The following is a 24,547-nucleotide window of genomic DNA, read 5'->3' as shown; positions in this document are numbered from 1 at the left end:
CCACCAGTCTAGATGACGCTGTGAAGAAATGTTTTAGATGTGATTAACACTTAAATCAATCAACTTTGAGTAAAGCAGATGACCCTCCATAATGTAAGTGGACCTCACCCAATCAGTTGTAGGCCTTGAGAAAAGAGACTGAGGTTCCTTGGAAAAGAGGGAATTCTACCAGCAGATGGCCTCCAGACACGAGCTGCAACATCAGCTCTTCCCTGGGTCTCCAGCATGACAGCCTGCTCTGTAGAAGTCAAATTTGCCAGCCCCTACAATCACACAAGCAAATTCCTTAAAATTAACCAATCTCTCTCTCTCTGTCTCGCTCTCCCTCTCTTTTTAAACACACAAACACACACACGTGTGTGTGTACCTCTCACATATATACGTGTGTGTGTGTGTGTATCCTATTGGTTCTGTTTCCCTAGAGAACCCTAATATGCTGATGTATAGAAATACAATTGATTTGTTTGTGTGTGTGTGTTAACCTTATATCCTGCAAACTTGTTAAACTCACTTAGTTATAAGAGGTCTTTGCAAACTCACTGGGTCTTTGACATAAACAATTGTGTACACTATGAACAAGAACTGTCCTCTCCAGGGTGGGGTGGGCACCAGGTTAAGAGTTAGGCATCTCCTTGAGATGTCCTTATTTGCTTAGGTCCTGCATGAAAGCACATAGTTCCCTGGCTCTTTCGAAAAGCAGGGAAATCCTGAAAGAAAGCAACACAGAGCTTTCTCCATTGTGAGGTAGTGAGGAGGCGATTAGGACACTAGGTGAGAAAGGACAGGCCTAGACAATGAAGCAACGGGCCAGTGGGTGGACAGGTAAAACCACCTGCTCCTCAAAATGGCCAGGCTCTGAGATGAAGCAGGAATCTGCACTTAAACCGAGGCTGGATCCATCCTAGGGATTCAAGTGAGTCTGGCATATTGACAGGAATCCCAGTGGAAGTCTTTTTGTGGAGTGAAGGGTGGGGGTAAGTTGCAAAATCTTCTGGACCAGAACTTATTGTAGGAAAAGAAGAAATGAAGCTGGGCATGGGCTCCTGCTTATGGTCCCAGCTACTCAGGAGGCTGAAGCAGGGGGATTGTTTGAGCCCAGGAGGCTGCGGTGTGCTATGATCACACCTGTCAATAGCTGCTACGCTCCAGCGTGGGTGAGAGAGCAAGAACCCATGTCTAAGAAAAGAAAGGAAAGAATTCAGGCACTGTGAGGTGACCTAGGAACAAAGCTTCAAAACATTCTGAGTACAACAGAAAAAAAGAAGTTTTACTTAAAGTCCATAAAATCCTGGGACATTAGCAACCATTTTTGGAAACCCCTCTCTTAAACTGTAACTCTAGGGAGACAGAGGTTCCTGTAGACCAACAGAACACATGGCCCCAGTGCCCAGCAGAGCAACATGGAGCTGCAGAGTCCTGTGGGGGCTAATTTGTACACAAGCACATGAAACACCCCCACAGGAGCCCAGACTTTTCCTCTGTCTTGTTGCAGACTTTGAAAGAGCTAGAGACCCTGTCAAATCATGGGGGTGTAAAAATCCATGCCATTGAGGGGTTTTAACTCATGATATGCTGTTTCTGCAGGCCTGTGATGTCAGGAGAAAACAGAAAAGAGAAGGGAATTCCACCTTTGCCCGCTGAGAACACATCTACGCTGAGAACACATCTACCCAACTCCTCTGTCACAACTCCTGTGAGAAGGTTCTGCCATCTCCCAGCCCTGAAGATTGTGAGGTCATCTGACCACCTATTACATTGCTAAACATGGCAGGATGTCACCTGACTCGACATTAAGCTGCCCATCAATCATCACACCCCCTTTCTCCCACTTACTTTTCTATCACCCCGTAGAAGATTCCCAACAGCTGTCCTTAAGTCCTCCAGGCTATAGAAACCACTCTTGAAACAATATGTCAGCGTACTATTAGTGTCCTTCAACTCATACCCTCACTTCCCAGCCCCGCCTCTGTGAACAGACTCTCCTTACCTCTTCCGCCAGCACTAATCAATCTAATGTTCCTTCACTCTTTTCTCCCCTCCAGCTTCCCACCAACCTGCACCCAATCCCCCCAAATCCTTTCTCCTCTTTCTTTCCAATTCTCCACACCAAGACTGAACACTTGTCAGAAATGGTGCTCCCCCTGGGCCCCTCCACACCTCCTGAAGCCCAATCCCTGTCACTTCTTACCACCCCCAGCTCCCTGATGGCCATGGGCCTCCCTCCCGACAGCTGAGGCCCTTCCTGGATCTCTACACATCACCAAGTTAAGCCAGTGTTCCAAAACAGTCTCCTGAACAATGATGACAACTGCACAGTTATTTTGGAAGGTGAGTGTGGCCAGAGTCCCAGAACAATGCAGGAAAGACAATGGAATGGCAGGCAGCAGGTAGCCTGGCCAGCTCTGTTTGTGCAGATGAATTCAGGAGCCTGGCATTTCTTTGAAGGATGACCAGAGAATGGATGAGCTCTCAGGATCACACTGAGACCAGGTCCCTAATGCTCCTAATCCCTTAGGACACAAGGACCTGAAAGACATAGAAACTGCTTCTCTGAAAATTGGCTTGATTATTCTCCCAAAGTTGACCAGGATCCAGAGCTTAGATTGCAGGAGGTCAGCGCATATGCTGAGGCCTAGCTGTCTTCAAGCTGCAGTTTCCAAGATAGCCCAGAATAGGGTCCAATCAATATATGGCAATATATTTCTTCTTTGTTTTCTGTAAGTTTTATAAAAACACACATACAGAAGTGTACATAAGTCATCAGTTTACAGCTCAGTGGATTTTCACAAAGTGAACACACCCTCAAAACCAGCACCCAGATAAAGAGGATACAACAAAAACAGCAGAGGGCCTCCTCACCCCTACTTCCAGCCAATACTCCATCCCCTACCCCAGGATAAGTGCAATCCCAGCTTCTAACATTGTGCATTGGTTTTGCCTGTTCTTTGAACTTTCTATAGCAGAGTTATAGAATATGTACACTTCTGTGATTGGCTCATTTCAGCCAACATAATGTCTGTGAGATTCATCCTTCTTGGATATAGTTCCAGTTAATTCATTATCATTATTGTATTGTATTCAATAAATATTACTACAATTCATTCATCCATTCTACTCTCCGGTATTTGGGTAGTTTCCAGTTTGAGGGCATAAGTAGTAGAAGTATTGTGAATATTCTAGGACATGTTTTCGTTAAACATGCATGCAGCTCTGTTGGGTACAGTATAAGCCTTGGAGTGGAATTACAGTTCTCAGAAACAAAAAAAAATAAATTCAAGTTTGATATAGACTTGATTGTTGCAAGACATAGATTTCCCGATTGTAGTGAACCCGAGTTGGCCATGAGCAGTGGAAGGAGTGTGCTTGTTAAAAGGACAAATGTGATGCTGGGAGACATGTACAAATCTCAAGAGATTATTCAGGGAAGCACCAGATTTATTTTAAATGATGGGAAGAGGTGTCAAATAAAGGTTATAGAAACATTCCAGTAAATAAGGCCAATGGTGGGTTGATAATATCTTCAGAGAACATGTTTAGGATCATACGGTTCTTCTTCATTCTTCTCTGCAGAACTTCCTAGCAGTGATGGCAGTGGAACATTGGAAACAGAGATGAACAGGAGGTGGGAAGAGGAGGCTAAGTACATGTGGGCCTAAAAGTCCCTGCTTTGGGAGATTTTTAACAGTCCTGGATGGAGGTAAGGAGGCAGGCGTGATTCTAAGATCTCAAGGAAAGGAGATTCTATGTCACTCTTCTCTTCCCTTGGCCCTTAGACTGTTTATAAACGAAATAATTTCATCAATTATTTCCTTATTTCAATATAGCAGATCCCCTCACCGAGACTTCCGAAGATTTTTATCAACAATTTTATGTCACTCCCACTAACTCTTTGAAGGTAAATGGCAGAATTAATTTTCCCGTTTAAAAAACAGAAACACAAAGACCCAGTGGAGTCTGCATTTTCTAGTTTTAGTCAGCCATTCTGGAAGTTGTGTCCTGGTAACCACAGTGTCACAGTTGTGAACTACGGGCAAGTCTACAGCATCATCTTCCATTCACCATGTGGTTACTGCACTTCTCATGCAAACTATCTGCGTTACTCAGTTATCCAATATCAAGGACTATGCCACACTCCTTAGAGCAGATGCAGGGCACTTAGAGGTTAATAAAACAGGCTGGGCACAGTGGCTCAAGCCTGTAACCCCAGCACTTTGGGAGACTGAGATGGAAGAACTGCTTGAGCCCAGGAGTTCAAGACCAGCCTTGGCAACATAGTGAGACCTCTATCTCTACTAAAAATAAAAAATTAGCCTGGCGTGGTGGCACCTTCCTGTGGTCCCAGCTACTTGGGAAGCTGAGATGGGAGGATCCCTTGAGCTCAGGAGGCTGAGGCTGCAGTGAGTTGTGATTGCACCACTGCACACCAGCCTGGGCAACAGAGCAAGACTCTGTCTCAAAAAAATTAATTAATTAAATAAAAATAAAAATAAAACCCTTTTAGAGTTCAAGTCTTAATCGCCATATGGCTTTGAGCAACTTATTTTATCTCACTGTGCCTCCATTTCCTAGACCTGGAAACGAAAATAAGAGAGAATGAAATTTAAACAGCTTCTCAGAAGAGTATGTAAGTTAAGCCACATAAAGCATATAAATATCTGTCACTTAGTAGCCACTCAGCACATGGTAATCACAAAGCATGGTGCCATAAGAAGTTGCTGGGGAGGCAGACATGTAAATGAATGCAGAAAATATATGAGGAATACTAAAATAGAAATTAAAGCATCCTGTGGCTTTTTCATCCACATAGATGAGTGTCAAAGCTAATATCTCTCTGGGAGGATCATGGCAGACAGGAGACAGGCCTAGATTGCAGCTCCCACTCAGATGGACAGATCAGCATATGGAGTATTGCATCATGAACTTTTGCTCCAGAATGACTGCAGGAAGAAATCAGGAAAGCCAAGAGAACCCACAGACCCTCTGAAGGAAGTGAATTGCTCCTGCAGGACCTGGGAGACACCCCAAATACCATGAGCACCCAAACTATGGAAGTGGGAAAGGGGCATCATTCACCCCCAAACACACAACCTCACTGGGGAACCTCAAGATCTAGATCACTGGAGAAGATTCTGACATTACCTGGAGCTGAGTCAATTTAGAGAGCCGAGTGAAATGCAGGGGTAGAGGAAGCAATGGGAAAATCCCTGTGGGCTCTCTGGGTGCCCTAGCAAGCCATTTCTGCCTTGCCTCCCAGGGATCATTGGGGAGGGCTACCAGAGGCACTGGGAAAAGGCCACAGGGAGAAGGAAGCCTCCAGGTGAACTTTGTAACAATTCCAACTGAACAAGAAGTCTCCTGGCCAGAACTATAGGGAGGGCGTGAATCCTGTGTGCAGACCACAGGCAGGGAAGCACGAAGGGTTCCACAGCTCTCACAGCTGGGCGGCTGGTAGCCTGTGGCAAGCTCTCAGCCCTGCTTGCCCACTGCCTGGACACAGACTTGGTGCTGTTGAGCGAGGAATGGTGAGAGTGAGACTGGCCCTCTGGGTTGTGTGGGAGCTGGGTGAGGCCTGTGATTGCCAGCTTTCCCTCACTTCCCTGACAACCTGCATGACACAGCAGAGGCAGCATAATCCTCCTAGGAATATAACTCCATTGACCTGGGAACCACACCTCCATCTCCCACAGCAGCCACAGCAAGACCCGCTCAAGGAGAGTCTGAACTCAGACATGCCTGGCGCTGCCGCCACTTAATGGTCCTTCCCTAGCCACCCTGGTAGCTGAAGACAAACAGCATATACTCTTGGGAGTTCTAGGGCCCCACCCACCACCTGATCCCTCCCATACTACCATAGCTGATGCTCTCTGGAAAGTGCCACCTCCCAGCAGGAAGCCAGCCAGCTCAAAAATAGTTCATTAAACCACCAAGACTAAGGACCTTCACAGAGTCCATTTCACCCCCCGCCACCTCCAACAGAGCAGGCATTGGTATCCACAGCTGAGAGACCCACAGATGGTTCATTATCACAAGACTCTGTACTCCCAGTGCCAGCCCAGAGCCTGGTAGACCTGTTGGGCGACTAAATTCAGAAGAGAGATAATACTACAGCTCAGATCTCAGGAAGCCACATCCCTAGGAAAAGGGGGAGAGTACTACATCAAGGGAACAGCCTGTGGGACAAAAGAATCTGAACAACAGCCTTGAGCCCTAGACCTTCCCTCCGACAGAGCCTACCCCAATGAGAAGGAACTAGGAAACCAACTCCGGCAATATGACAAAACAAGGCTCGTTAATACCCTCCAAAAAATCACACTAGCTCACCAGCAATGGATCCAACCAAAAAAAAATCCCTGATTTACCTAAAAAAGAATTCTTAAGGTCAGTTATTAAGCTAATCAAAGAGGTGCCAGAAAAAGGCAAAGCCCAATTTAAGGAAATTTAAAAAATACAGAAAGTAAGGAGAGAAATTTTCAATGAAATAGGTAGCATATAGTGAAAAGCAATCAAAACTTCAGGAACCAACGGATGTAGTTATAGAAATTCAAAATGCTATGGGAAGTCTCAGCAATAGAAGCAAATGAGCAGGAGAAAGAACCTCAGAGCTCAAACACAAGGTTTTCAAAATAATCCAACAAAGACAAAGAAAAAAGAATAAGAAAATATGAACAAAGCCTCTAAGAAGTCTGAGATTATGTTAAATGACCAAACCAAAGAATAATCGGCATTCGTAAGAAGAAGAGAAATCTAAAAGTTTGGAAAACATATTAGGGTATCCACTACTGGGTATCTACCCAGAGGAAAAGAAGTCATTACATGAAAAGGATACTTGCACACATATGTTTATAGCAGCACAATTCTCAGTTGTAAAAATGTGGAACCAACCCATATGCCCATCAATCAATGAGTGGATAAAGAAACTGTGGTATACATATTCGATGGAATACTACTCAGCCACAAACAGGAATGAATTAATGGCATTCACAGCAACCTGGATGAGATTGGAGACCATTATTCTAAGTGAAATAACTCAGGAATGGAAGGGCAAACATTGTATGTTCTCAATCACATGTGGGAGCTAAACTATGAGGATACAGAGACATAAGAATGACACAGTGGACTTTGGGGACTCAGGGAGAAAGGGTGGGAAGGGAGTGATGGATAAAAGACTACAATTTGGGTGCAGTGTATACTGCTCAGGTGATGTGTGCACCAAAATCTCACAAATCACCACTAAAGATCTTACTCATGTGGCCGGGCGTGGTGGCTCACGCCTGTAATCCCAACACTTTGGGAGACCGAGGCAGGTGGATCACAAGGTCAGGAGATTGAGACCATCCTGGCTAACATGGTGAAACCCTGTCTCTACTAGAAATACAAAAAATTAGCTGGGTGTGGTGGCGGGCCCCTGTAGTCCCAGCTACTCAGGAGGCTGAGGCAAGAGAATTGCTTGAGCCCGGGAGGTGGAAGTTGCAATGAGCCGAGATCGTGCCACTGCACTCCGGCCTGGCCGACAGAATGAGACTGTGTCAAAAAAAAAAAAAAAAAAAAAAAAGAAAGAAAGAAAAAAAAAGAAAAAAAGAAAGAAAAGAAAAAGAAACTAATAGGGAAAAACAGCTAGTATCACTCTTACATGAGATCTTTAGGCATTATACAGTAAGACTGTCTCAATCTCAGTAAGAACTAAGTAAATAAATAAAATAAGGGACTTTTGTGCATCCAAAACTTTCAGGCAAAGATTATAAGTTCTCTAGCATCATTATATGCCCAGGTTATATTTCTCAAGCCTTACTTGTTCCTTCCCACACATTAACATTTCAGAATTATATTTCATTTATAACAGGTATTCTCTAGGCTCACTAACCTGACAGGGTTAGTATCAAAAAATAAAAACAAAAATAATGGCATTTAAATAAAAATAGCCTCTGGCTTGAGCCCATCCTAGCAACCACAGTGAAATTCCGGCTTCCCCCAAATCTTCTCAGAGTTCTTGGATGGCCTGAGAATGATCCCCACAGCCTCTAGACGCTACCTGCAACGTTCTTTGCAAGGAGCTCCCCTCCTCCCTTCAATTGGTTCCACCTCTGTCTGCAAAGCTGCTTTCCTTTGTCTCTTATGGCTCACTTTACTGATACTGAACTCCTTGCTTCCCAATATTGAGATCTGCTGTGTCCTGGGGCTGGGGCTGTACCTCTCCCGTATCACTCCCCTGCTCTTGTCACCATCAGTGCTTCTGTCCTGAGCTACAAGCCCTCAGCTAAGCCACAGCATACAAGTGCATGTTTCAGTCCACAGGCAGAGCTGGAGGCCGCTTGCTCCAGAAGAGAACGTCCACTTTACTTTCTTACCTTGCTGCATCCACAAGAGGGAGCCTCGTGCCAGCTTCTCCAGCCAGGATGGCAGCCCCCAAGACTCTTCCTCTTCCATCCACCTTTAGGTGCAGCATCCAACAAGGTCAAAATCACTATGTCTTGCATCTAATAAAAAATTACCAGGCATGCAAAAAAAAAAAAAAAAAAAACAGGAAAATATGACCCTTAATATAGAGAAAAAAAAACATGAAAAACAACCCAGAAATCACACAGACTATAGAATTAGTGGAAATAGTTATTATAATTGTATCCTATATGCTCAAAAATTTAGAAGACTGAACATGTTGGTAGATATATAGAAGATTTTTTTTAAATACCTAAATTGAACTTCTGAAATTAAAACTATAATGTCTAACATGAAAATACATTGGATGAGATTAACAGCAGATTAGACACTAAGAAGAAAAGATTTGTGAACTTGAAGACAGCAATAAAAGCCATCCAAATTGAAATACAAAGAGAAAAAAACCAATGAAAAGAAACAAGAAGAGCATCAGGGCATTGTGGGACAACTTCAATCAGTCTAAAAAATGAAAAGATGCTTCCAAATGTAAAAAAGAATCCTTTAAATTATCAAAGAGCCCATCAGAATTTTTAATAGCTCTAGTAGAAAAAAAATTCATTTTGCTGCTTAAGTTCCAGCAGGCCAATCTTTGTGATGAATCCCTTGGGATGTTGCCAATCCAGACAGGCAGCTCTTAAGGTAACACACCAGTCATCCAGGGACTTACCATCACGTCAGTCATTTTGTTACTGTTTTTAATAATGTAAAATACTTGACCAATGAGGATTCCTTCCAGAAATGCAAAAGTTATTCAACAATAGGAATCCTATCTACATAAATCATTACATTTATAAATTAAGAAGAAAGCCCACATGGTTTTATGAATTAATGTATAAAGGTGTTTCTCTAATATTTAACAGCATTCTAATAAAAACATTAACTAACATAGGAATAGAGAGAAGCTACCTAAACAAGATGAAAACTGTTTACCAAAACAGAATTCTATTTTTAATCATGATGGAATAATAGAGACTAGAAGTACCTTCCCTCCTTGCGCAACTAAAAGCTGGACAAAATATATGATGCGAAAGTTTTCAGACACTGGACAACAGGCGGTGCAAGACTGTGATCCCTGAGAGAAAGACAAGTGAGATGAGCCTGCAAGTACCCCCAGCTCACTGCCTGGAGAATTTCCAGGCTGATCACAGAAAAAAAAAAACCAAAACAGGAGTCAAACAGTCTCACTGATTAAGGAGACAAAGTTCAGAGTTCCAGCAGGGCAAAATGAGAAAAATCTGTGAGGCAAAGTATCAAAGAAAAAGAACTGCAGAGAGTGAGGGTTCCAGAGATCTGCAGAGCAGTCCCTCAAGACTTTGGCCGAGTACTGCTATGCACTTGTGTAAGGAGACTACTGAGGCTGGGGAAAGAACAGCAGAGAAGAGTAGGCAGAAAAATTTCAGGAGTTCACACAGGACCAGAAATAGTGTTTTCTTTAGCCGGTTTGAGAAGATCTCCTAATACGATGGGGCATTGGGTACAGTTCTCAAAAGCATATTGCCTCAGTGGGGCCAAATTAGCCCTCAGTGTAAAAGTAAAGTATCTAAAGGGATGTTTAGAAATCCAGCACCCAATAACATAACGTGTACAATGTCTGGCATTCAATAAAATATTACCTAGTATGCAAATAAGCAGGAACATAAGACCCAGTACCAGAAAAAAAAATCATTCTATAAACATAGACCTATATATGACTCAGATGTTAGAATTTGTAGGCAAGGACATCAAAACAAGAATTATAAATTCACTCCATATGTTCAAGAAGTACAAGAAAGCATGAGTATAGTCGGGAGAAAAATGAAATGCCTAACTAAACTTCTAGAAATGAAAAATACAATAACTAAACTGAAAAATACATTGGCAGGATTAACAACAGATTAAATGCTATAGGAGAAAAGATTTGTGAATTTGAAGATATAGCAATAGGAACTATGCAAATTAAACATTGAGAGAAAATATAAGCCAGAAGAAAACTAAACAAAGCATCAATAAGTTGTGGGACAATATCAAGTAGCCTAACATATACATAACTGGAGTATCCAGAAGAGGGGAGGAAAATAATACTTGAAAAAAATGGCCATTTTTTTCCCAAATTTAATGAAAATAATTAACCCACATGTATCAGTCAGAGTTCTACAAAGAAACAGAATAGGATATATATATAATATATATATATAATATTTATATTAGTATTATACTATATATATTATATATAAAATATATTGCAGGTGTGAGCCACCATACCCAGTATATGTATTATTTATATATGTAAATATGTAGTATTTTATTAATATAAATATATTGGCAACATATAACTATATTTACATATATAAATATATTAGAGGGACAGAGAGATTTATATGAAGAATTGGCTCACACAGTTATGAAGGCCAAAAAGTGCCATGATCTGCCATCTGCAAGTCAGAGACCCAGGAAGGCCAGTGCTGTAATTCAGCCAGTGGTTGAGTCCATCCAGAAGCACTCTCATGGACACACCAAAAATTATGTTTAACCTGTGCACCCCATAGCCCAGTCATGTTGACACATAAAATTTATTATCACAAGTCTACCCTTTGTCAACTTGGCACCCATACACATCTCCTCAAACCAAACTTATTCTCCAAATAAAAATAATAGGTCATAATTCCACCTACCTTAATACTACCCTGGATACAATAAAAAACACACAGTAACTTATTTCCCAGATGAGGAGGTAAAATCCTTGAAATATGTTTACTCTTTGATATACTATAACACTTGGCTGGGTGCAGTGGCTCACACCTGCAATCCCAGTACTTTGGGAGGCCAAGGCAGGCAGATCGCTTGAGCTCAGGAGTTCAAGACCAGCCTGGGCAACATGGTGAAACACCAACTCTATAAAAAAAAATACAAAAATTAGCCAGGCACGGTGGTGTATGCCTGTAGTCCCAGCTACTTGGAATGCTGAGGTGGGAGGATGGCTTGAGCCCAGGAGGCGGAGGTTGCAGTGAGCCAAGATCATGCCACTGTACCACAGCCTGGGTAACAGAGCCAGACCCTGTCTCAAAAAAAAAATTAAATTAAAAATACTTAAATAGTATGATATAAAATATTATAAATACACCTTATGTTACATGATAAGGGAATAAGAGCAGAAGGATAACAAAGATTCACACACAAATGTGTTTATAGCAAAATAAGGAGAAAATAGACATGGCAATTACCATCTTTGTTTCTGTAACTGGCCACATGGTCATGGCTGGTATTTACAACTACCTTTTCCCACTACCCATTCTGTATTCCCATTGCCTTCAGGAAGCACCTCAGCTTTATCTGGTAGGGTGACTTTGACTTTTATTCCTGAAGGGTTTGAGCCATTTGTAGCCCTGCCTGGTTGGGCTGTAGTTTTCTATTGACATAAAACACAGGGCATGGTAATACTAAAAGATACCCTAAGGAATCTCCTGTATTCTGGATATATTTACTCTTCCTTAACTCCATTGTGGAATAGTAGTCCAATTTCCCCCTTGGTAGTCAGGACCAATCATCCCAGCCAACACTGTAACTCCCTTCTTTACCTATTAATTGAGAAATATGAGGACCCCAAAGTGGCCAAGTGGAAGTCTTAACTTCCAGTTCTTGGGATCATTATTGTGTCTCCTGGTGGAAATATCCCTTCCTTATGGAAATAGCCCTTCCTCTAGAACTAAGAACTCTAGGTCAGCAAAGCATAAAGTCAGGAACAGGAAGCAAAAATTTTGCTAGTGGGTCACTCGGGGTAATAGTGAGTGATGCCACTCCCACTTTTGTCTTTTGATCTCTTGACCTGTGAATGCTACTCGCTGTAGGAGAAACAAGATCTTATATTGGACACTGATTCATAGCATATACAGCCTTCTGAGGAACTTCACTCCACCCCTGCAAGAAATTGCCACCTAGCTGATGTCATAACTGAGACTTCAAAATGCTATTCCACTGTTTAATCAAGCCAATTGCTTCAGGATGATGGGGAACATAATCAGACCAGCAAATTCCACGAGCATGGGTCCGTTGCTCCATTTCTTTTGCTGTAAAGTGAGTTCCTTGATCAGAAACAATGCAATGTGGAATACTACAATGATGAACAAAGCATTCTATAAGCCCATGGATGGTAGTTTTGGCAGAAGCATTGTGTGCAGGGAAGACAAAACAATATCCAGAGTAAGTGTCTATTACATTAAGAACAAACACTGTCCCTTCTATGATGAAAATGTCCCCACATAATCAACCTACCACCAGGTGGCTGTGTGATCACCCTAGGGACTTGATGTTGGTCTGTCTCTGCTCAATGTTGGCCATATCAGGGACTCAAAGTTGCTCTCTGCTGTTGGCAGATTGGACTTTCAGCAGTGGCTGTAAGCCAGATTGGCCTTGTTGAGTGGAAGTCCACGTTACTTCCCCAAGCATAACCTCCATTACTGCCACCATGGTCACTTTGTTCATGAGACCATTAGGCAATGACAGAGGTAGCTGGGAAAAAAGAGTGACCAGTATCTGCAGAATGGGTCATCTTGTCCACTTGATTATTAAAATTCCCTTTGTGAGTATTCACATGGGACACAAATATCACCATGTGTTTTGACCACTCAGAGAAGTCTGTCCATATACCTCTTCCTTAAATTTGTCACCAATTTTCCAATCATGTTCCTCTCAATTCCCTGAACATCCAGCCAAACCACTGGCCACAGTCTGAACTGATATATAATCACAGGTCTGGCTATTTCTCCTTCCAAGAAAAGTGCACAATCAGATGCTCTGCTCAAAGTTCTGACCAGTAAGAGGATTTCCCTTCACAGCTGTCTTTCAGGGATATCCCAGTAAGAGGTTCTAGTACTGCAGCTGTCCACTTTTGGGTGGTGTCTGCATATTGTGCAGAACCATCTGCAAACCAGGCCTGAGTCTTCTCCTATCGATTGATCATAGGGAACTCCTAGTAACACCAAAGGTGCAGGCAGTGGGAGAGAAGGCAGTGTTGCCAAGAGTAGATACCATGAGCATTTGGGTCACTTTTTCATGTAACTTACATGTGCCTTCAGGGCCTATTCCAAACAGATCATGTATGTACTATTTCCATTTGATGACGGAGTGCTGTGTATGCCAAATTTTATGACTTGGTGGATCAGATAACAGCCAGTTCATGATGGGCAGCTCAGGTTGCATGGTAACTTGGCAGCCCATGGTCAAACATTCAGTCTCTACTAAGGCCCAGTAGCAGACCAAGAATTGTCTTCCAAAAGAAGATACTCCTGCAAGAATGGTCATAATCAAAAAAACAGTAGACGTTGGCATGGATGCAGTGAACCAGGAACACTTCCACACTGCTGGTGGGAATGTATGCTAGTAAAACCACTATGGAAAACAGTGTGGAGATTCCTTAAAGAACTAAAAGTAGAATTATCATTTGATCTGGCAATCCCACTACTAGGTATCTACCCAGAGGAAAAGAAGTCGTTATTTGAAAAAGATACTTGCACATGCATGTTTATAGCAGCACAATTTACAACTGCAAAATTGTGGAACCAAGTCAAATGCTGATCAATGAATGGATTAAAAAAACTGTGGTTTTGTATACGTATACGTATATATGTGTGTGTGTGTGTATATATATAATACATATATATGATGGAATACTACACAGCCATGAAAAGGAATGAATTAACAGCATTTGCAGTGACCTAGATGAGACTGGAGATTATTATTCTAAGTGAAGTAACTCAGGAACGGAAAACCAAACATCTTATGTTCTCACTGATATGTGGGAGTTAGCTATGAGGATGCGAAGACACAGAATGATACAATGGACTTTGGGGGCTTGGGGAGAAAAGTAGGAGGGGGTCAAGGGTTAAAAGACTACAAATATGGTGCAGTGTATACTGCTCGGGTGATGAGTGCACCAAAATCTCATAAATCACCACTAAATAACTTACTTATGTAACCAAATACCACCAGTACCCCAATAACTTATGAAAAAAAAATTTTAAAAGATAATACAGCAATAGCCAAGTGGGTTTCATACCAGGGGTGCAGGGATATACAAGTCAATAAATGTGATATACCCAGTAAACAGAATTAAAAACAAAAATCATATTATCCCAATCAATGCAGAAAAAGCATTTGACAAAATTCAGCATTGCTTTATGATTAAAACCCTCAGAAAAACTGGCATGGAAGGGACATACCTCAAGGTAATAAAAGCTATCTATGACAAACCGACAGCCAACATTATACTGAACAGGGAAAAGTTGAAAGAATTCCCCCTGAGAACTGGAACAAGCCAAGGATGCTCACTTTCACCACTTCTATTCAACATAGTACTGGAAGTCCTAGCCAGAGCAATCAGACATGAGAAAGAAATAAAGGGCATCCAAATCAGTAAAGAGGAAGTCAAACTGTTGCAGTTCACTGATGATAAGATTGTATACCTAGAAAACTCTGAAGACTCATCCAAAAGGCTCCTAGATTGGATAAATGAATTCAGTAAAGTTTCAGGATACAAAAATCAATGTTCACAAGTCAGTAACACCACTGTATACCAACAGTGACCAAGCTGAGAAACAAGTCAAGAACTCAATCCCTTTTACAACAGCTGCTATATATATTATATATATTATATATAATATATATTTTATAGAACATATAAATTATATATAATACATATTATATATATTCAGCATCACTTTATGATTAAAACCCTCAGAAAAATTGCCATGGAAGGGACATACCTCAAGGTAATAAAAACTATCTATGATATATATATATATATATATATATATATATATATATACACACACACACATACATACATATATATCCAAGGAGGTAAAAGACCTCTACAAGGAAAACTACAAAACACTGCTGAAAGAAATCACTGATGACACAAACAAATAGAAACTGACATTTGTATATACGTATATATACAAAATTAGCCAGGTGTGGTGGCAGGTGCCTGTAATCCCAGCTACTTGGGAGGCTGAGGCAGGAGAATTGCTTAAACCTGGGAGGCAGAGGTTGCAGTGAGCCGAGATCTCACCATTGCACTCCAGCCTGGGCAACAGCCTGGGCTGTGTAGTATTCCATCATATATATATATACACACACACACACACACATATACACACACATATATACACATATATATATACACACACACACACATACACACACATACATATATATATATGTATATATACAAATGGAAACATGACAAAACTCATGGATGGGTAGAATCAATATTGTGAAAATGACCATACTGTCAAAAGTAATCTACATATTCAGTGCAACTCCCATCAAAGTACCATCGTCATTCTTCACAGAACTAGAAAAAAAAATCTAAAATTCATATGGAACCAAAAAGGACCCCACATAGCCAAAGCAAGAGTAAGCAAAAAAAATCTGGAGGCAGCGCATTAACTGACTTCAAACTATCCTACAAGATTTATACCAGTACCATAACAGCATGATACCAGTATAAAAGTAGGCACATAGATCAATGGAACAGAATAGAGAACCCAGAAATAAAGCCAAATACAACCAACTGATCTTCAACAAAGAAAGCGAAAACACAAATTGGGAAGGGTCACCCTATTCAACAAATGGTGCTGGGATAACTGGCTAGCCACATACAGAAGAATGAAACTGGATCCTCATCTCTCACCTTATACAGACATCAACTCAAGATGGATCAAAGACTTAAATGTAAGACCTGAAACCATAAAAACTTTAGAAAATAACACTGGAAAAACTCTTCTAGACATTGGCTTAGGCAAAGATTTCAAGACAAAAAACCCAAAAGCAAATCTAACAAAAACAAAAATAAATAGATATTACCTAATTAAATTAAAACACTTCAGCACAGCAAAATAAATAATCAGCAGTGTAAACAGACACCTCACAGAATGGGAGAAAATATTCACAAACTATGCGTCCTACAAAGGACTAATATCCAGAATCTACAAGGAACTCAAATCAGCAAGAAAAAAAGAAATAATCCCATCAAAAAGTGGGCAAAGAACATGAATAGACAGTTCTTGAAAGAAGATATACAAATGACTAACACATGAAAAAAAATGCTCAACATCACTAATTATCAGGGAAATGCAAATTAAAACCACAATGAAATACCACCTTACTTTTGCAAGACTGGCCATAATTTAAAAAGTCAAAAAATAGTAGATGTTTGCATGGATGTGATGAAAAGGACACTTTTACACTGATGGTGGGAATATAAACTAGTACATCCACTGTGGAAAACTTTATGAGATTCCTTAAAGAACTAAAAGTAAAACTACCATTTGATCCAGCAGTCCCGCTATTGAGTATCTACCCAGAAGAAAAGAAGTCATTATATGAAAAAGCCACTTGCATCTCCATGTTTATAGGAGCAGAATTCACAATTGCAAAAATATGGAACCAGCCTAAATGCCCCTCGAGTGACAAGTGGATAAAGAAAATGTGATATATTTACACCATGGAATACTACTCAGCCATAAAACGGAATGAAGTAATGGCATTTGCAGCAATTTGTACGGGAGTTGGAGACCGTTATTCCAAGTGAAGTAACTCAGGAATGGGAAACCAAATATCGTATGTTCTCACTTATAAGGGTTTGCTAAGCTATGAGGATGCAAAGGCATAAGAATGATATAATGTGCCAGGCGCAGTGGCTCACACCTGTAATCCTAGCACTTTGGGAGGCCAAGGCAGGTGGATCATGAAGTCAGGAGATTGAGACCATCCTGGCTAACATGGTGAAACCCTGTCTCTACTAAAAATACAAAAAATTAGTCGTTGTGGCACGCGCCTGTAGTCCCAGCTACTCGGGAGGCTGAGGCAGGAGAATCGCTTGAACCTGGGAGGCAGAGGTTGCAGTGAGCCGAGATTGCACCACTGCACTCCAGCCAGGGTGACAGAGCAAGACTCTGTCTCAAAAAAAAAAAAAAAAAATATATATATATATATATATAAAATGGACTTTGGGGACTCAGGGGAAAGTGGGAGGAGGGTGAGGGATAAAAGACTATACATTGGGTACAGTGTACACTGCTCAGGTGATGAGTACACAAAAATCTCAGAAATCACCACTAAAGAACTTATCCACGTAACAAAAAATGACCTGTTCCCCAAAAACTATTGAAATTTTAAAAAATGTAAACATTAGCCATGCGTGTTGATGCACACCTGTAGTCCCAACTACTTAGGAAGCTGTGGCAGGAGTATGTCTTGAGCGTTGGAGATCAAGGCTACAGTGAGCTATGATTGCACCACTGAACTTTACCCTGGGCAACAAAGTGAGACCCTGTCTCAAACACACACACACACACACACACACACAACAAAAAACTGGTTTTGTCCTGGTACCTGGTTATTATAATTTGAAGCAGAAATTATTTTGTTTAGATTTTTTAATATTAAGAAGCATCTAAGCCGGGAGAGGTGGCTCACACCTGTAATCACAGCACTTTAGGAGGCCGAGGTGGGCATATCACCTGAGGTCGGGAGTTCAAGACCAGTCTGACAAACATGGAGAAACCCCAACTCTACTAAAAATACAAAGTTAGCCGGGCCTGGCGGCACATGCCTGTAATCCCAGCTACTCAAGAGGCTGAGACAGGAGAGTCACTTGAACCCAGGTGGCCAAGGATGTGGTGAGCCGAGATCGCGCCATTGCACTCCAGCCTGGGCAACAAGAGCAAAACTCCGTCTCAAAAAAAAAAAAGCATCTCTACTCACTATTAACTATACAATTAAGAGGTCACGCCTTTGTTTCATCATCGTAGGCAAGGTAAATATTAATAAAGAAAATGCCTGTCTGTAAAAGGGATCTGGTGACAGAGGACAGCCTCTCCCAGGGTAACAGGCATCCAGGACTCCACTCTATCAACGATTTCTAAAACAAAGGTTGTGAGCAAGTGCTAGGATAAGACGTGTGATTAAGTTCCTGAGCTGATGGCAAATTTAAAAGATGCCCTCCCAGCTCCTGGCTGCGGCCCATCCTCCCTCTAAGGTGCACGACTCCATTATGCTTTTAACTGATGGCACTACCTCTAGGCCATTACCACCTCCCACCAGATCCCATTCACTCTGTTTTACCAGGGAAAGATCTGCTCCAGTTAATGCTTTATCCTTCACAGTGATTTTCTTTGACTTTATAGAAAGGGAGAGCCATTTGGTCAAGAGGCTGCCCATCGGATCCTGTGTCCTTCTGCACTGCTAATATCTATCTGTGGCCCTGCTTTAAAACCCAAATACAAACATCTCTTCCATGAAGCCCTTCCTGATTGCCAGTGCCCTCAACAGTGGGATAAGCTGCCAGGCATCTTAGAGATCTAGACCCGTGGTTCTCAATCCCGACTTCCCCAGGTCTCCTGAGAAGCTTTTAATAGGTGCATCAGCCCTGGATTCTTACCAGCAGGTCTGAGAGGGAGACTTAGCGCTTGTGTTCTTTTAATATTGTGCACAGGGTTGACGGGAAACACACACACAGCGTGCAGAACCATTCCACGAGGCTGTGTGTCCGGAACTGGTTCCCTCTGATGGGTTCCTGGTCCCGCTGACTTCAAGAATGAAGCCGCGGACCCTCGCAGTGTTACACTTTTTAAAGATGGTGTGTCCGGAGTTTGTTCCTTCAGATGTTCAGATGCGTCTGGAGTTTTTTCCTTCTACTGGGTTCCTGATCTATGCACGACTTCATGAGTGAAGCCGCAGACCTTTGCAGTGAGTGTTACAGCTCTTAAAGGTGGCGGCTCCAGAGTTGTTTGTTTCTTGTGGTGGGTTCCTGGTCTGGCTGGCTTCAGGAGTGAAGCTGCAGACCTTCACCATGAGTGTTACAGCTCATAAAGTGAGCAGCTAACAAGTGAGTTACACCTAAAAAGTGAGCAGCAGCAAAAAAAAAAAGTGTTACACCTAAAAAGTGAGCAGCAGCAAGATTTATTGCAAACGGCAAAAGAACAAAACTTCCACATGGTGGAAAAACACCCGAATAGGGTTGCAGCTGGCTCCAATGGCCAGTTTTCATTCCCTTATTGGCCCCGCCCACATCCTGCTGATTGGCCCATTTTACAGAGTGCTGATTGGTCCATTTTACAGAGTGCTGATTGGTCCATTTTACAGAGTGTTGATTGGTCCGTTTTTACAGAGGGTTGATTGGTGTGTTTACAAACCTTTAGCTAGACAGAAAAGTTCTCCAAGTCCCCACCAATTAGCTGGACACAGAGCACTGATTGGTGCATTTTTACAGAGTGCTGATTGGTGTCTTTACAAACCTTTAGCTAGACACAGAGCGCTGATTGATGCTTTTACAATCCTTTAGCTAGACAGAAAAGTTCTCCAAGTCCCCATCCGACCCAGAAACCCAACCGGCTTCACCTCTCAGTAGCTTACAGAAGAGGACCCTGCTGCCCCAGCAAAATACCACAAAGAAAGTCATGCGCTCCTCAGCAGGAAGCCCCCTTCTCTGGGACAGGGACTTTGTTTTCTTCTCAGCTCTATCGCCAGCACCTAGAACTGTGCCCACCTGTCAGATCTGTTATCAGATGGGAACATGGCAGATTTGTTGAATGAATGAAGGAATGAGTGAACTACGTGACATTCAAACTTAGCCACCAAACTTAAACTAGAAAAACTGGGTTGTGGTCCCTGATGGACCGTTGGTGCCTTCTTCCTTTGCTGGACGGTGATCCGTGGCTGTTTCTCCAGTGTGTTCGCAGTGGTTGCCTGGCTTGGTAACAAACACTCTTCGGAGCCACAGCCTGTGCTCAGAGTCCTCGCCGCCTCCCAGGCCCTGCGATCTCTTTGCATCCCAGGAGGTCCCGGTTGGTTGCAGTCCTTCTGGGTGACTCAGGAACCAGCCTCTCCTGAAGTACACAGATTAGGGAGTTCCCGGGGCCAGAGACATCTCCAAGGGAAGGTCAAGGGCCTGGAGGATGTGCGGACCTGACGACAGATGCCCCGCACGCTGGCCGGGACCGGGAAGGGCGGTCAAGGGTGGAAAGGGGCTGGCGGCTGCCAGGCCTGACCGAGTGGAGCGGGGCGGGGCGCGGCGGGGTGGGGCGGGACTGGAGCTGCACCTGCTTCTGGGTGGACGCACTTGGCTCGCGGCGCGGGCTGCAGACGGCTGCGAGACGCTGGGCACAGGTTAGACGTCCGTACCCGCAGGGGGCTCGAACCTGGAGGAGGGCTCGAAGGGAGAGGGAGCCCCGCCAAGGAGCGGGGCTGTGATGGAGAGGAGGTTCCGACTCGCATGGGACCTGCGGGAGAGGGGACGCGGACAGGGAGGGGATACCGACTGGGAGGGGCTCTGGGACAGGGATGGAGGCTCCGCTAGGGGAGGACGGGAGGGGATGGAGGGTCCTGGTGTCGCGGAAGCCCACCTGGGGCCCCCTCCAGGCTGCGGAACCAATGCGCACACTACTTCCACCGCCCCCGAGTGCCTATGTCCGGCTGGCCGCGGCCCTGGAATGAATATTGCTCAGTCCCCCGCAAGTCAGGTCTGCCGCGTTGCCGGGTGAGGGGAGGGTGTGAAGCCCCGGACCTCCGTCTGCCCCGTGAGTCCGGGGACGCGCGCCCCCGGGGATGCCATCTGGCCCCTGAGCTGTGTCCAGTCACAGCTCACATAGCTCTGGGCACTGGTACCCCGACTGCCTTTCCTTGTTAGCTGCGATACACAAATACACAAGCCAGATCCTTTCCTGAGTCCAGGAAGCCTGGAATCTAATAACACTGGGCGGTGGATAAAGTCCCCCGAGCCAGTGCTTAGCTTCCGTTAATGGAGCCATGAATGGAAGCGGATGTAAGCAGTGGGGGAGAAATTTGCGGGGGTGGCCCTGTCTAGGGCCAGAGAAACAACCTCTGAAGCTTAGATCCAGCCCTAGAGGGAAGAAAGATGTGAGTTTCAGCCAGGGAAACCTAGCACTTTAAGAAATAGAAACCCTTTCAAAATTTGAGGGCGGGTAGCTCTCCTAAAAGTTGCAGAAATGGCCACTTCTTTCACGTTCTCTTTAACCGCTTTCTGCGGTGTCTGCCGTTTTCCTCCTCCCGCACCTTTTTGTCTCCTAGTGTGGCATAGCCTTCCAAATAGACCTGCCTACAGCACTTTACCTGCAATTTTACACTCATTTTATAGAAAGGATGGCTTATTGTTCATGAGAAACGTGTACTGTTTTTAACCAGGTGTGTAATATCTTCAGTATAACCTGGGTGTTGTGCAGTGGGAAGTTACGGAAGAATCAGCACACATGGTTAGGTAGGGGCCCAGTGGCGTCAGACTTAGCTCTTCGTGACTGCGAGCTTCTTGGTTTAATAAGGATATTGGCTCCCTCTGTTCCTGGGGTTTCTGGGAAAAGATATGGAACTGAAATGAAGGTTTTATTGAATATGGCCCACTGATTTTACAAGCGGAGGTGCCTGAGATAAGCAGAAGATGAGGCATGACCTCTGGCTGTGCATTATTTGTTCTGATATTACAGGAGCCAAGCATTCCATTTCCTTATTTTTAAAGAGCTTTGATTTCCTCTCACATCTTCATGAAGATGGAAACAGTGCCCCCACTTACTTATCCTCAGGCCACACCTGTTCCCATTTATTCCGTGAGTTCCTCCCGCACCCTTCTGGTTGATGTTGGTTGTGATGGCCGAGGCGAAGTTATTGAATCTCACATTTGGCACCAGTTGTTTCTGTTTCTCATCTCCCCCCTACCTTCAGTGAAACATCAGCTGCTATACTTAGCTGTGCAAAGTACAGATGTTACCTGTGTTGGGTGTAATCAAAAGATTATCTCTTTTCCTCAAATGTAAAATGGGTGAGGACAGTTTCACCACACAGAGTCACTCCCCTAGCCAAAGTCCTTGCTATTGCAAAACACTTTATTGTAAGAGAATTAAAGTCACTAGTGTGTCATCAACTAATGGTACTTATAGACACATTCCATATTTGTTTCTATAGACAGATCATAAGACAAACACTAGATTGTTCCCAGTATGAGACCATACTGAATATGAACAATTAGAGGCCACAGGTGAGTGCTGTCCTCCTCACACTTTCTTTGAACTCTTAAGCTTCTACCCTTTTAACCAGCCAGCCCTCTCCCTGAAACCTTCACTGAGGCTAGAAACAAACACAAAGAGACTATTTGAATTTTAGCGAATTTTATCTCTCTTTTCTGTTCTCTTGTGTAAAAATTAAATGACCACAAACTACACCGCTGGAGGAAAAAGGAAAGCTAAAAGGTCTATCAGCCTTCTGTATGTGATGCAGAGTTCAACTGAATATATCAAGGTACACACCCGCATTCTCCTTGCCAGGACTTAGATATCAGAAGCCATTATCTTGCTGGTTGTTGAAATCATAATGGGGCTTTATAGAGCACAAGGCGATGTTTGTAAACAGCACTGTTCAGGTAAGATTAGAATCTGTATTTCAAAAATGAGGAGATGGAAACAGAGATACAGTGTATGTGGTCCAGGGTTAGCCAGTAATTAAATGGCAGAGCCAGAACTCAAACCAGCATTCCTTCCAGAATACCACAGCTGCCTCTGGAGTGGTTTTTGTTGTTCTTCTTGAATTTTGTGATGGAAGATTGTGATTTGTTTTTCCTGAACACTTAATATGTTTTCTGACTTGAACTGTCAGAATCTAAATTTAGAAACTCTCGTTTGGTATATTTCATGCCCATCTTTGTTCCATATAATTACAAAAATATCTTAGAGCTGGGTATAACCTTAAAGATTGTCAAGTCCAATCTTGTGGTTTTTCAAAGAAAAAACCAGATTTAAGAAAAATAAAGCAAGTACCTCATGTTGCTCCCCCAAATCTACTTCATTGGAGAATTACAGCTAAAAACAATGTTCAGATTATTGCTCATTCTGTCATGTGGTCCCTTGAGAATTTGCCAAATGTATAAATCCAGTGACTTATTTTGATGTACTCTTTTGGTTTGAGGTCTGTGACAGCAAACATAACCTCCCTGAATCCCAGCCTGAAATGCCTATGTACCTTCTGTTCTAACTGTAGCCGTTATTATAGTGGCTAAAGTTCTAACTTCTGTTCTAACTGTTCTCCTGGTTCCATGACAAACAGAGCTTTACTTGTCTTATTCCTAGCACAGTGCCCATAGCAGGCATACATAAAATGTGGTCAATATGTCAGATAAACATCTGAAAAAGTGTGAGATGTCATTAGAAGTTCATTCAGCTACAAGAACAGAAAACCCTACTACAGTGGCTTAAACAAGTAAGGAGTTTGTTTTTCTCAGAGAACAAGAAGTCTGGAGGTGAGAAGGCTGGGGCTGGGAAAGGGGTTCTGACATGAACTCATCTGAGACGGGCTCCTTGTGTCTTCCCACACCACCCTCCTTAGCATGGAGCTCTCATCCTCACTTCCCCAAGTTGCAGCAGAAAGATGGGCAGAGGCATGCTCCAGAAGAGTCTTGTCTTTTTTTTCTTTTCTTTTCTTTTCTCTCTTCTTTTCTTTTCTTTTCTCTCTCTGTCTGTCTCTCATCTCTTCCTTTCTTTTGAGATGGAGTCTCGCTAGGTGGCACGATCTCAGCTCACTGCAACCTCCGCTTCCTAGGTTCAAGTGATTATCTTGCCTCAGCCTCCGAGTAGCTGGGATTACTAGGCGTGCACCACCACACCCAGCTACTTTTTGTATTTTTAGTAGAGAACTCCTGACCTTGTGATCTGCCTGCCTCAGCCTCCCAAAGTGCTGGGATTACAGATGTGAGCCACCGCGCCTGGCCTGTCCTTCTTTATAATAAATAATAATAATAATAGCTTGTCTGGTAGCCCACCCCAAAAGACGTCTTACATGTCATTGGCCAGAACCATATCACATACACACTGTTAACGGTGAGGGAACCTGAGAGAATCTAGTGTTTTAGACAGACACGTTGCCAATACATCAAAATAAGAATTTTGGGCCAGGCACAGTGGCTCACGAATGTAATTCTAGCACTTTGGGAGGTCAAGGCGGGTGGATCACCTGAGGTCAGGAGTTCAAGACCAGCCTTGCCAACATGGTGAAACCCCATCTCTACTAAAAACACAAAAAATCAGCCAGGCGTGCTAGCAGGCGCCTATAGTCCCAGCTACTCAGGAGGCTGAGG

The 24,547-nt window shown here is 43.1% G+C and overlaps 1 protein-coding gene and 1 long non-coding RNA gene across 3 annotated transcripts in view; both read left to right on the top strand.

Annotated features, from left to right (window-relative positions):
- Positions 1-791: 791 nt before the first annotated feature.
- LOC129047793 (uncharacterized) lies at positions 792-18,712 on the top strand. Of its 2 annotated transcripts, none has more exons than XR_008509543.1 (5): positions 792-913; positions 1,585-1,734; positions 2,198-2,328; positions 3,571-3,697; positions 18,600-18,712. It is a non-coding gene; the product is annotated as an uncharacterized LOC129047793 (long non-coding RNA). The 2 variants fall into 2 exon arrangements; XR_008509544.1 differs by lacking the exon at positions 18,600-18,712 and adding an exon at positions 3,825-4,455.
- Positions 18,713-20,369: 1,657 nt separating this feature from the next.
- The window catches only part of PRSS3 (serine protease 3), a 47,635-nt gene continuing 43,457 nt past the window's right edge, over positions 20,370-24,547 (top strand). Inside the window, 1 exon segment of the mRNA XM_002819693.4 lies at positions 20,370-20,580. Coding sequence (XP_002819739.2) covers positions 20,370-20,580 — 211 coding nt within the window.

This window comes from Pongo abelii, chromosome 13 (genome assembly GCF_028885655.2).
Source record: "Pongo abelii isolate AG06213 chromosome 13, NHGRI_mPonAbe1-v2.0_pri, whole genome shotgun sequence".
NCBI classification, from domain to species: Eukaryota; Metazoa; Chordata; class Mammalia; order Primates; family Hominidae; genus Pongo; species Pongo abelii.
The sequence above is the reverse complement of the archived record's forward strand: the minus strand, read 5'-3'. Positions and strand labels throughout refer to the sequence as shown.